Source organism: Hemibagrus wyckioides, linkage group LG16, assembly GCF_019097595.1.
Source record: "Hemibagrus wyckioides isolate EC202008001 linkage group LG16, SWU_Hwy_1.0, whole genome shotgun sequence".
Taxonomy (NCBI): Eukaryota; Metazoa; Chordata; class Actinopteri; order Siluriformes; family Bagridae; genus Hemibagrus; species Hemibagrus wyckioides.
The window spans coordinates 23,513,344-23,525,000 of NC_080725.1; the positions used below are offsets into that span (position 1 = coordinate 23,513,344).

General features: G+C 44.0%; 1 protein-coding gene across 3 annotated transcripts in view; it reads right to left on the minus strand.

Annotated features, from left to right (window-relative positions):
• Positions 1-11,657, minus strand: part of apba1b (amyloid beta (A4) precursor protein-binding, family A, member 1b) — a 32,694-nt gene that overhangs the window by 10,475 nt on the left and 10,562 nt on the right. For all 3 annotated transcript variants that reach the window (XM_058411535.1, XM_058411534.1, XM_058411533.1), the window contains 2 exons: positions 11,342-11,530; positions 10,849-11,028 (listed from right to left, as the gene is read on the minus strand). In XM_058411535.1, coding sequence (XP_058267518.1) covers positions 10,849-11,028; positions 11,342-11,530 — 369 coding nt within the window. The remainder of the gene's footprint in view (positions 1-10,848; positions 11,029-11,341; positions 11,531-11,657) is intronic.

The window sequence follows — 11,657 nt, forward strand, 5'->3', positions numbered from 1 at the left end:
AGTGTGTTAGTGTGTTAGTGTTGTCAGTGTGTTAGTGTGTCAGTGTGTTACTGTTGTCAGTGTGTCAGTATGTTACTGTTGTCAGTGTGTTAGTGTGTCAGTGTGTTAGTGTTGTCAGTGTGTCAGTGTGTTAGTGTTGTCAGTGTTGTCAGTGTGTCAGTGTGTTAGTGTTGTCAGTGTTGTCAGTGTTAGTGTGTCAGTGTTGTCAGTGTGTTAGTGTTGTCAGTGTGTCAGTGTTGTCAGTGTGTCAGTGTTGTCAGTGTGTTAGTGTTGTCAGTGTGTCAGTGTTGTCAGTGTGTTAGTGTTGTCAGTGTGTTAGTGTTGTCAGTGTGTCAGTGTTGTCAGTGTGTCAGTGTGTTAGTGTTGTCAGTGTGTCAGTGTTGTCAGTGTGTTAGTGTTGTCAGTGTGTCAGTGTGTTAGTGTTGTCAGTGTGTCAGTGTGTCAGTGTTGTCAGTGTGTCAGTGTGTCAGTGTGTCAGTGTGTCAGTGTGTTAGTGTTGTCAGTGTGTCAGTGTGTCAGTGTTGTCAGTGTGTCAGTGTGTTAGTGTTGTCAGTGTGTTAGTGTTGCCAGTGTGTCAGTGTGTTAGTGTTGTCAGTGTGTTAGTGTTGTCAGTGTGTCAGTGTTGTCAGTGTGTCAGTGTTGTCAGTGTGTCAGTGTGTCAGTGTTGTCAGTGTGTCAGTGTTGTCAGTGTGTCAGTGTTGTCAGTGTTGTCAGTGTGTTAGTGTTGTCAGTGTGTTAGTGTTGTCAGTGTGTCAGTGTGTTAGTGTTGTCAGTGTGTCAGTGTGTTAGTGTTGTCAGTGTGTTAGTGTTGTCAGTGTGTTAGTGTTGTCAGTGTTGTCAGTGTGTTAGTGTTGTCAGTGTGTCAGTGTGTTAGTGTTGTCAGTGTGTTAGTGTTGTCAGTGTGTCAGTGTTGTCAGTGTGTCAGTGTGTTAGTGTTGTCAGTGTGTTAGTGTTGTCAGTGTGTTAGTGTTGTCAGTGTGTCAGTGTGTTAGTGTTGTCAGTGTGTTAGTGTTGTCAGTGTGTCAGTGTTGTCAGTGTGTCAGTGTGTTAGTGTTGTCAGTGTGTTAGTGTGTCAGTGTGTTAGTGTTGTCAGTGTGTCAGTGTGTTAGTGTTGTCAGTGTGTTAGTGTTGTCAGTGTTAGTGTGTCAGTGTGTCAGTGTGTTAGTGTTGTCAGTGTGTCAGTGTGTTAGTGTTGTCAGTGTTGTCAGTGTTAGTGTGTCAGTGTGTCAGTGTGTTAGTGTTGTCAGTGTGTTAGTGTTGTCAGTGTGTCAGTGTTGTCAGTGTGTCAGTGTTGTCAGTGTGTTAGTGTTGTCAGTGTTGTCAGTGTGTTAGTGTTGTCAGTGTTGTCAGTGTTGTCAGTGTGTTAGTGTTGTCAGTGTGTTAGTGTGTTAGTGTTAGTGTGTTAGTGTTGTCAGTGTGTTAGTGTTGTCAGTGTGTTAGTGTTGTCAGTGTGTCAGTGTTGTCAGTGTGTTAGTGTTGTCAGTGTTGTCAGTGTGTTAGTGTTGTCAGTGTTAGTGTTGTCAGTGTGTTAGTGTTGTCAGTGTGTTAGTGTGTTAGTGTTGTCAGTGTGTTAGTGTGTTAGTGTTGTCAGTGTTGTCAGTGTGTCAGTGTTGTCAGTGTGTTAGTGTTGTCAGTGTGTTAGTGTTGTCAGTGTGTCAGTGTTGTCAGTGTGTTAGTGTTGTCAGTGTGTTAGTGTGTTAGTGTTAGTGTGTTAGTGTTGTCAGTGTGTCAGTGTTGTCAGTGTGTTAGTGTTGTCAGTGTGTCAGTGTTGTCAGTGTGTTAGTGTTGTCAGTGTGTCAGTGTGTTAGTGTTGTCAGTGTGTTAGTGTTGTCAGTGTGTCAGTGTTGTCAGTGTGTCAGTGTGTTAGTGTGTCAGTGTTGTCAGTGTTAGTGTGTCAGTGTGTTAGTGTGTCAGTGTTGTCAGTGTGTCAGTGTGTTAGTGTGTCAGTGTGTTAGTGTGTCAGTGTTGTCAGTGTGTTAGTGTATCAGTGTGTCAGTGTGTTAGTGGTGTCAGTGTGTTAGTGGTGTCAGTGTGTCAGTGTCAGTGTTGTCAGTGTTGTCAGTGTGTTAGTGTCAGTGTTGTCAGTGTGTTAGTGTCAGTGTGTCAGTGTGTCAGTGTTATCAGTGTGTTAGTGTTGTCAGTGTGTCAGTGTGTTAGTGTTGTCAGTGTGTTAGTGTTGTCAGTGTGTCAGTGTTGTCAGTGTGTCAGTGTGTTAGTGTTGTCAGTGTTAGTGTGTTAGTGTTGTCAGTGTTGTCAGTGTTGTCAGTGTGTTAGTGTTGTCAGTGTGTCAGTGTGTTAGTGTTGTCAGTGTTGTCAGTGTTGTCAGTGTGTTAGTGTTGTCAGTGTGTCAGTGGTGTTAGTGTTGTCAGTGTGTCAGTGTGTCAGTGGTGTTAGTGTGTCAGTGTGTTAGTGTTAGTGTGTCAGTGTTGTCAGTGTGTTAGTGTTGTCAGTGTTGTCAGTGTGTCAGTGTTGTTAGTGTCAGTGTTGTCAGTGTTAGTGTGTCAGTGTTGTCAGTGTGTTAGTGTTGTCAGTGTGTCAGTGTGTTAGTGTTGTCAGTGTTGTCAGTGTGTTAGTGTTGTCAGTGTGTCAGTGTGTTAGTGTTGTCAGTGTGTCAGTGTTGTCAGTGTGTTAGTGTTGTTAGTGTTGTCAGTGTGTCAGTGTTGTTAGTGTTGTCAGTGTGTCAGTGTGTTAGTGTGTTAGTGTTGTCAGTGTGTCAGTGTTGTCAGTGTGTTAGTGTTGTCAGTGTTGTTAGTGTGTTAGTGTTGTCAGTGTGTTAGTGTGTTAGTGTTGTCAGTGTGTTAGTGTCAGTGTGTTAGTGTTGTCAGTGTGTTAGTGTTGTCAGTGTGTCAGTGTGTTAGTGTTGTCAGTGTGTCAGTGTTGTCAGTGTGTTAGTGTTGTCAGTGTGTTAGTGTTGCCAGTGTGTCAGTGTGTCAGTGTGTCAGTGTTGTCAGTGTGTTAGTGTTGTCAGTGTGTCAGTGTTGTCAGTGTGTCAGTGTTGTTAGTGTTGTCAGTGTGTCAGTGTTGTCAGTGTGTCAGTGTGTTAGTGTTGTCAGTGTGTCAGTGTGTTAGTGTTGTCAGTGTGTCAGTGTTGTCAGTGTGTCAGTGTTGTCAGTGTGTCAGTGTGTTAGTGTTGTCAGTGTGTTAGTGTTGTCAGTGTGTCAGTGTGTTAGTGTTGTCAGTGTGTCAGTGTGTTAGTGTTGTCAGTGTGTTAGTGTGTTAGTGTTGTCAGTGTGTCAGTGTTGTCAGTGTGTTAGTGTTGTCAGTGTGTCAGTGTTGTCAGTGTGTTAGTGTTGTCAGTGTGTTAGTGTTGTCAGTGTGTCAGTGTGTCAGTGTTGTCAGTGTGTCAGTGTTGTCAGTGTGTCAGTGTTGTCAGTGTGTCAGTGTGTTAGTGTTGTCAGTGTGTTAGTGTTGTCAGTGTGTTAGTGTTGTCAGTGTGTTAGTGTTGTCAGTGTGTCAGTGTGTTAGTGTTGTCAGTGTGTTAGTGTTGTCAGTGTGTTAGTGTTGTCAGTGTGTCAGTGTGTTAGTGTTGTCAGTGTGTCAGTGTGTCAATGTGTTAGTGTTGTCAGTGTGTCAGTGTTGTCAGTGTGTTAGTGTTGTCAGTGTGTCAGTGTGTTAGTGTTGTCAGTGTGTTAGTGTTGTCAGTGTGTCAGTGTGTTAGTGTTGTCAGTGTGTCAGTGTTGTCAGTGTGTCAGTGTGTTAGTGTTGTCAGTGTGTCAGTGTTGTCAGTGTGTTAGTGTTGTCAGTGTGTCAGTGTGTTAGTGTTGTCAGTGTGTCAGTGTTGTCAGTGTGTCAGTGTGTTAGTGTTGCCAGTGTGTCAGTGTGTTAGTGTTGTCAGTGTGTTAGTGTTGTCAGTGTGTCAGTGTGTCAGTGTTGTCAGTGTGTTAGTGTTGTCAGTGTGTTAGTGTTGTCAGTGTGTCAGTGTGTTAGTGTTGTCAGTGTGTCAGTGTTGTCAGTGTGTCAGTGTTGTCAGTGTTGTCAGTGTGTCAGTGTGTTAGTGTTGTCAGTGTGTCAGTGTGTTAGTGTTGTCAGTGTGTTAGTGTTGTCAGTGTGTCAGTGTGTCAGTGTTGTCAGTGTGTCAGTGTTGTCAGTGTGTTAGTGTTGTCAGTGTGTTAGTGTTGTCAGTGTGTTAGTGTTGTCAGTGTGTCAGTGTGTTAGTGTTGTCAGTGTGTTAGTGTTGTCAGTGTGTCAGTGTGTTAGTGTTGTCAGTGTGTCAGTGTGTCAGTGTGTCAGTGTGTTAGTGTTGTCAGTGTGTCAGTGTGTCAGTGTGTTAGTGTTGTCAGTGTGTCAGTGTTGTCAGTGTGTTAGTGTTGTCAGTGTGTCAGTGTTGTCAGTGTTGTCAGTGTTGTCAGTGTGTTAGTGTTGTCAGTGTGTCAGTGTGTTAGTGTTGTCAGTGTGTTAGTGTTGTCAGTGTGTCAGTGTGTTAGTGTTGTCAGTGTGTCAGTGTGTTAGTGTTGTCAGTGTGTCAGTGTGTCAGTGTGTTAGTGTTGTCAGTGTGTCAGTGTGTTAGTGTTGTCAGTGTGTCAGTGTTGTCAGTGTGTCAGTGTGTTAGTGTTGTCAGTGTGTCAGTGTTGTCAGTGTGTTAGTGTTGTCAGTGTGTCAGTGTGTTAGTGTTGTCAGTGTGTCAGTGTTGTCAGTGTGTCAGTGTTAGTGTTGTCAGTGTGTCAGTGTGTTAGTGTTGTCAGTGTGTTAGTGTTGTCAGTGTGTCAGTGTCAGTGTGTTAGTGTTGTCAGTGTGTTAGTGTTGTCAGTGTGTTAGTGTTGTCAGTGTGTCAGTGTGTTAGTGTTGTCAGTGTGTTAGTGTTGTCAGTGTGTTAGTGTTGTCAGTGTGTCAGTGTGTCAGTGTGTCAGTGTTGTCAGTGTGTCAGTGTTGTCAGTGTGTTAGTGTTGTCAGTGTGTCAGTGTTGTCAGTGTGTCAGTGTGTTAGTGTTGTCAGTGTGTTAGTGTTGTCAGTGTGTCAGTGTGTCAGTGTGTTAGTGTTGTCAGTGTGTCAGTGTTGTCAGTGTGTTAGTGTTGTCAGTGTGTCAGTGTGTCAGTGTGTCAGTGTGTCAGTGTGTTAGTGTTGTCAGTGTGTTAGTGTTGTCAGTGTGTTAGTGTTGTCAGTGTGTCAGTGTGTTAGTGTTGTCAGTGTGTTAGTGTTGTCAGTGTGTCAGTGTGTTAGTGTTGTCAGTGTGTCAGTGTGTCAATGTGTTAGTGTTGTCAGTGTGTCAGTGTGTCAGTGTGTTAGTGTTGTCAGTGTGTCAGTGTGTTAGTGTTGTCAGTGTGTTAGTGTTGTCAGTGTGTTAGTGTGTCAGTGTGTTAGTGTTGTCAGTGTGTTAGTGTTGTCAGTGTGTCAGTGTTGTCAGTGTGTCAGTGTTGTTAGTGTGTTAGTGTTGTCAGTGTGTTAGTGTCAGTGTGTTAGTGTTGTCAGTGTGTCAGTGTTGTCAGTGTTGTCAGTGTGTTAGTGTTGTCAGTGTGTCAGTGTTGTCAGTGTGTTAGTGTTGTCAGTGTGTTAGTGTTGCCAGTGTGTCAGTGTGTTAGTGTTGTCAGTGTGTTAGTGTTGTCAGTGTGTTAGTGTTGTCAGTGTGTCAGTGTGTTAGTGTTGTCAGTGTGTCAGTGTGTCAGTGTTGTCAGTGTGTTAGTGTTGTCAGTGTGTCAGTGTTGTCAGTGTGTCAGTGTTGTTAGTGTTGTCAGTGTGTCAGTGTTGTCAGTGTGTCAGTGTTGTCAGTGTGTCAGTGTGTTAGTGTTGTCAGTGTGTCAGTGTGTTAGTGTTGTCAGTGTGTCAGTGTTGTCAGTGTGTCAGTGTTGTCAGTGTGTCAGTGTGTTAGTGTTGTCAGTGTGTTAGTGTTGTCAGTGTGTCAGTGTGTTAGTGTTGTCAGTGTGTCAGTGTGTTAGTGTTGTCAGTGTGTTAGTGTGTTAGTGTTGTCAGTGTGTCAGTGTTGTCAGTGTGTTAGTGTTGTCAGTGTGTCAGTGTTGTCAGTGTGTTAGTGTTGTCAGTGTGTTAGTGTTGTCAGTGTGTCAGTGTGTTAGTGTTGTCAGTGTGTCAGTGTTGTCAGTGTGTTAGTGTTGTCAGTGTGTCAGTGTGTTAGTGTTGTCAGTGTGTTAGTGTTGTCAGTGTGTTAGTGTTGTCAGTGTGTTAGTGTTGTCAGTGTGTCAGTGTGTTAGTGTTGTCAGTGTGTTAGTGTTGTCAGTGTGTTAGTGTTGTCAGTGTGTCAGTGTGTTAGTGTTGTCAGTGTGTCAGTGTGTCAATGTGTTAGTGTTGTCAGTGTGTCAGTGTTGTCAGTGTGTTAGTGTTGTCAGTGTGTCAGTGTGTTAGTGTTGTCAGTGTGTTAGTGTTGTCAGTGTGTCAGTGTGTTAGTGTTGTCAGTGTGTCAGTGTTGTCAGTGTGTCAGTGTGTTAGTGTTGTCAGTGTGTTAGTGTTGTCAGTGTGTCAGTGTGTTAGTGTTGTCAGTGTGTTAGTGTTGTCAGTGTGTTAGTGTTGCCAGTGTGTCAGTGTGTTAGTGTTGTCAGTGTGTTAGTGTTGTCAGTGTGTCAGTGTGTCAGTGTTGTCAGTGTGTTAGTGTTGTCAGTGTGTCAGTGTTGTCAGTGTGTCAGTGTTGTCAGTGTGTTAGTGTTGTCAGTGTGTCAGTGTTGTCAGTGTTGTCAGTGTGTCAGTGTGTTAGTGTTGTCAGTGTGTCAGTGTGTTAGTGTTGTCAGTGTGTTAGTGTTGTCAGTGTGTCAGTGTGTTAGTGTTGTCAGTGTGTCAGTGTGTCAGTGTGTTAGTGTTGTCAGTGTGTTAGTGTTGTCAGTGTGTTAGTGTTGTCAGTGTGTCAGTGTGTTAGTGTTGTCAGTGTGTTAGTGTTGTCAGTGTGTCAGTGTGTTAGTGTTGTCAGTGTGTCAGTGTGTCAGTGTGTTAGTGTTGTCAGTGTTTCAGTGTGTCAGTGTGTTAGTGTTGTCAGTGTGTCAGTGTTGTCAGTGTGTTAGTGTTGTCAGTGTGTCAGTGTTGTCAGTGTGTCAGTGTTGTCAGTGTTGTCAGTGTGTTAGTGTTGTCAGTGTGTCAGTGTGTTAGTGTTGTCAGTGTGTTAGTGTTGTCAGTGTGTCAGTGTGTTAGTGTTGTCAGTGTGTCAGTGTGTTAGTGTTGTCAGTGTGTCAGTGTGTTAGTGTTGTCAGTGTGTCAGTGTGTTAGTGTTGTCAGTGTGTCAGTGTTGTCAGTGTGTCAGTGTGTCAGTGTGTTAGTGTTGTCAGTGTGTCAGTGTTGTCAGTGTGTTAGTGTTGTCAGTGTGTCAGTGTGTTAGTGTTGTCAGTGTGTTAGTGTTGTCAGTGTGTCAGTGTTGTCAGTGTGTCAGTGTTAGTGTTGTCAGTGTGTCAGTGTGTTAGTGTTGTCAGTGTGTTAGTGTTGTCAGTGTGTCAGTGTGTCAGTGTGTTAGTGTTGTCAGTGTGTTAGTGTTGTCAGTGTGTTAGTGTTGTCAGTGTGTCAGTGTGTTAGTGTTGTCAGTGTGTTAGTGTTGTCAGTGTGTTAGTGTTGTCAGTGTGTCAGTGTGTCAGTGTGTCAGTGTTGTCAGTGTGTCAGTGTTGTCAGTGTGTTAGTGTTGTCAGTGTGTCAGTGTTGTCAGTGTGTCAGTGTGTTAGTGTTGTCAGTGTGTTAGTGTTGTCAGTGTGTCAGTGTGTCAGTGTGTTAGTGTTGTCAGTGTGTCAGTGTTGTCAGTGTGTTAGTGTTGTCAGTGTGTCAGTGTTGTCAGTGTGTCAGTGTTGTCAGTGTGTTAGTGTTGTCAGTGTGTCAGTGTTGTCAGTGTGTCAGTGTGTCAGTGTTGTCAGTGTGTTAGTGTTGTCAGTGTGTTAGTGTTGTCAGTGTGTTAGTGTTGTCAGTGTGTCAGTGTTGTCAGTGTGTCAGTGTGTCAGTGTGTTAGTGTTGTCAGTGTGTTAGTGTTGTCAGTGTGTCAGTGTGTTAGTGTTGTCAGTGTGTTAGTGTTGTCAGTGTGTCAGTGTGTCAGTGTTGTCAGTGTGTCAGTGTGTTAGTGTTGTCAGTGTGTTAGTGTTGTCAGTGTGTCAGTGTGTTAGTGTTGTCAGTGTGTCAGTGTTGTCAGTGTGTCAGTGTGTTAGTGTTGTCAGTGTGTTAGTGTTGTCAGTGTGTTAGTGTGTCAGTGTTGTCAGTGTGTCAGTGTGTTAGTGTTGTCAGTGTGTTAGTGTTGTCAGTGTGTCAGTGTGTTAGTGTTGTCAGTGTGTCAGTGTTGTCAGTGTGTCGGTGTGTCAGTGTTGTCAGTGTGTCAGTGTGTTAGTGTTGTCAGTGTGTTAGTGTTGTCAGTGTGTCAGTGTGTTAGTGTTGTCAGTGTGTCATTGTTGTCAGTGTGTTAGTGTTGTCAGTGTGTTAGTGTTGTCAGTGTGTCAGTGTGTTAGTGTTGTCAGTGTGTTAGTGTTGTCAGTGTGTCAGTGTGTCAGTGTTGTCAGTGTGTCAGTGTGTTAGTGTGTTAGTGTTGTCAGTGTGTCAGTGTGTTAGTGTTGTCAGTGTGTCAGTGTTGTCAGTGTGTCAGTGTTGTCAGTGTGTCAGTGTTGTCAGTGTGTTAGTGTTGTCAGTGTGTCAGTGTGTCAGTGTTGTCAGTGTGTCAGTGTGTTAGTGTTGTCAGTGTGTTAGTGTTGTCAGTGTGTTAGTGTGTCAGTGTTGTCAGTGTGTCAGTGTGTTAGTGTTGTCAGTGTGTCAGTGTTGTCAGTGTGTCAGTGTGTTAGTGTTGTCAGTGTGTTAGTGTTGTCACTGTGTCAGTGTGTTAGTGTTGTCAGTGTGTTAGTGTTGTCAGTGTGTTAGTGTGTCAGTGTCAGTGTTGTCAGTGTTAGTGTGTTAGTGTTGTCAGTGTGTTAGTGTTGTCAGTGTGTTAGTGTGTCAGTGTGTCAGTGTTGTCAGTGTGTCAGTGTGTTAGTGTTGTCAGTGTGTTAGTGTTGTCAGTGTGTTAGTGTTGTCAGTGTGTCAGTGTGTTAGTGTTGTCAGTGTGTTAGTGTTGTCAGTGTGTCAGTGTGTTAGTGTTGTCAGTGTGTTAGTGTTGTCAGTGTGTTAGTGTTGTCAGTGTGTCAGTGTGTTAGTGTTGTCAGTGTGTCAGTGTGTCAATGTGTTAGTGTTGTCAGTGTGTCAGTGTGTCAGTGTGTTAGTGTTGTCAGTGTGTCAGTGTGTTAGTGTTGTCAGTGTGTTAGTGTTGTCAGTGTGTCAGTGTGTCAGTGTGTCAGTGTGTTAGTGTTGTCAGTGTGTTAGTGTTGTCAGTGTGTCAGTGTTGTCAGTGTGTCAGTGTGTCAGTGTTGTCAGTGTGTTAGTGTTGTCAGTGTGTTAGTGTTGTCAGTGTGTTAGTGTTGTCAGTGTGTCAGTGTTGTCAGTGTGTCAGTGTGTCAGTGTGTTAGTGTTGTCAGTGTGTTAGTGTTGTCAGTGTGTCAGTGTGTTAGTGTTGTCAGTGTGTTAGTGTTGTCAGTGTGTCAGTGTGTCAGTGTTGTCAGTGTGTCAGTGTGTTAGTGTTGTCAGTGTGTTAGTGTTGTCAGTGTGTCAGTGTGTTAGTGTTGTCAGTGTGTCAGTGTTGTCAGTGTGTCAGTGTGTTAGTGTTGTCAGTGTGTTAGTGTTGTCAGTGTGTTAGTGTGTCAGTGTTGTCAGTGTGTCAGTGTGTTAGTGTTGTCAGTGTGTTAGTGTTGTCAGTGTGTCAGTGTGTTAGTGTTGTCAGTGTGTCAGTGTTGTCAGTGTGTCAGTGTGTTAGTGTTGTCAGTGTGTCAGTGTGTTAGTGTTGTCAGTGTGTTAGTGTTGTCAGTGTGTCAGTGTGTTAGTGTTGTCAGTGTGTTAGTGTTGTCAGTGTGTCAGTGTTGTCAGTGTGTTAGTGTTGTCAGTGTGTCAGTGTGTTAGTGTTGTCAGTGTGTTAGTGTTGTCAGTGTGTCAGTGTGTCAGTGTTGTCAGTGTGTCAGTGTGTTAGTGTTGTCAGTGTGTTAGTGTTGTCAGTGTGTCAGTGTGTTAGTGTTGTCAGTGTGTCAGTGTTGTCAGTGTGTCAGTGTTGTCAGTGTGTCAGTGTTGTCAGTGTGTTAGTGTTGTCAGTGTGTCAGTGTGTCAGTGTTGTCAGTGTGTCAGTGTGTTAGTGTTGTCAGTGTGTTAGTGTTGTCAGTGTGTCAGTGTGTCAGTGTTGTCAGTGTGTCAGTGTGTTAGTGTTGTCAGTGTGTCAGTGTTGTCAGTGTGTCAGTGTGTTAGTGTTGTCGGTGTGTTGGTGTTGTCCCTGTGTCAGTGTGTTAGTGTTGTCAGTGTGTTAGTGTAGTCAGTGTGTTAGTGTGTCAGTGCCAGTGTTGTCAGTGTTAGTGTGTTAGTGTTGTCTGTGTGTTAGTGTTGTCAGTGTGTTAGTGTGTCAGTGTGTTAGTGTTGTCAGTGTGTCAGTGTGTTAGTGTTGTCAGTGTGTTAGTGTTGTCAGTGTGTTAGTGTTGTCAGTGTGTCAGTGTGTTAGTGTTGTCAGTGTGTCAGTGTTGTCAGTGTGTTAGTGTTGTCAGTGTGTCAGTGTTGTCAGTGTGTTAGTGTTGTCAGTGTTGTCAGTGTGTTAGTGTTGTCAGTGTGTTAGTGTGTCAGTGTTGAGTCAGAGTGTTTATTAATATAATGAGTAAAGCTCTGAGGAACACGTCTCTGGTTTAGAAAGATAACTAAGAAAGAGGAAGTGTTTTTGTGAATGGTTTCAGGAGGGCGGGAGGTGGGCGTGGCTGACTCACTGATCTACAGTAAATAATCAACACACTAAAAGAACCCAGCGAGGTTCTGTGTAAACTACACAAAGTGTAAATTAAATAAATAAGGACAAAATCCCAAGCTGTAAGACCTTTAACTCTCTCTCTCCTACACTCGGTTAGCGGTGTTAAATTAAAACCGCGGATAAATGAATAACGGTAAAAGTGGACTCACGTCTCTGCAGTTCTCAGACTTGGAGAAGTGGATGAGGTCGTCGTTGTACATGTCCTGAGTGTTGAGCAGGTCGCTGTACTCCCTCTGACTCAGGTCCTCTGGATCGATACCATTCGCACGCAGGAACTCCTGATACGCCACGCTGAAGGACTGACCGATGGACTGGGCGATCAACTGAGCCTGTGTGGGGGAAAAGAGAAGAGAGAGAGAGAGAAAGAGGAAGAGGCTTCAAGACATAATTCCAAAAATAGAGAATAGAGTAAACCTCAAATCAGCGTAGAGCTCTGAATTCAGAAAAAACCCAAATCTGTTATGAGGTTTAGTTATAAATACTATAAAAATATTTTTATTTTTAATTATGATGCTAAACCCCAGCAGCCGTTTAGACTCAGACTTTAATTCTGTTTATGGTGAATTATATCACTGGGGTTTTTTTTTCCTTCCAGACTGAGGGAAGTGAGACCAGTGAGTAAGAACAGCAGAAATCGCTCACGTCCTCTGACTCGAACACGTGGCAGATCATCCTGTACTGCCGCCGCTCGTCCTGCGCCGAGGTCTGGGCGTCGTCCGAATCCTGAGCGCTGCGCGAGCGGATCATTTTCCTGCGTGCCATCAGGACCACCATGTTCCCGATGTCCGCGATGTACGAGATGGTCCTCAGAGGATGGTCCATCATCGTCTCCTGCCAAAAAAAAAAAAACTATTCAAACAAAATATCTCAGAATAGTGTGTGTGTGAGTGTGAGTGTGTGTGAGTGTGTGTGTGTGTGAGTGTGTGTGTGAGTGTGTGTGAGTGTGTGTGAGTGTGTG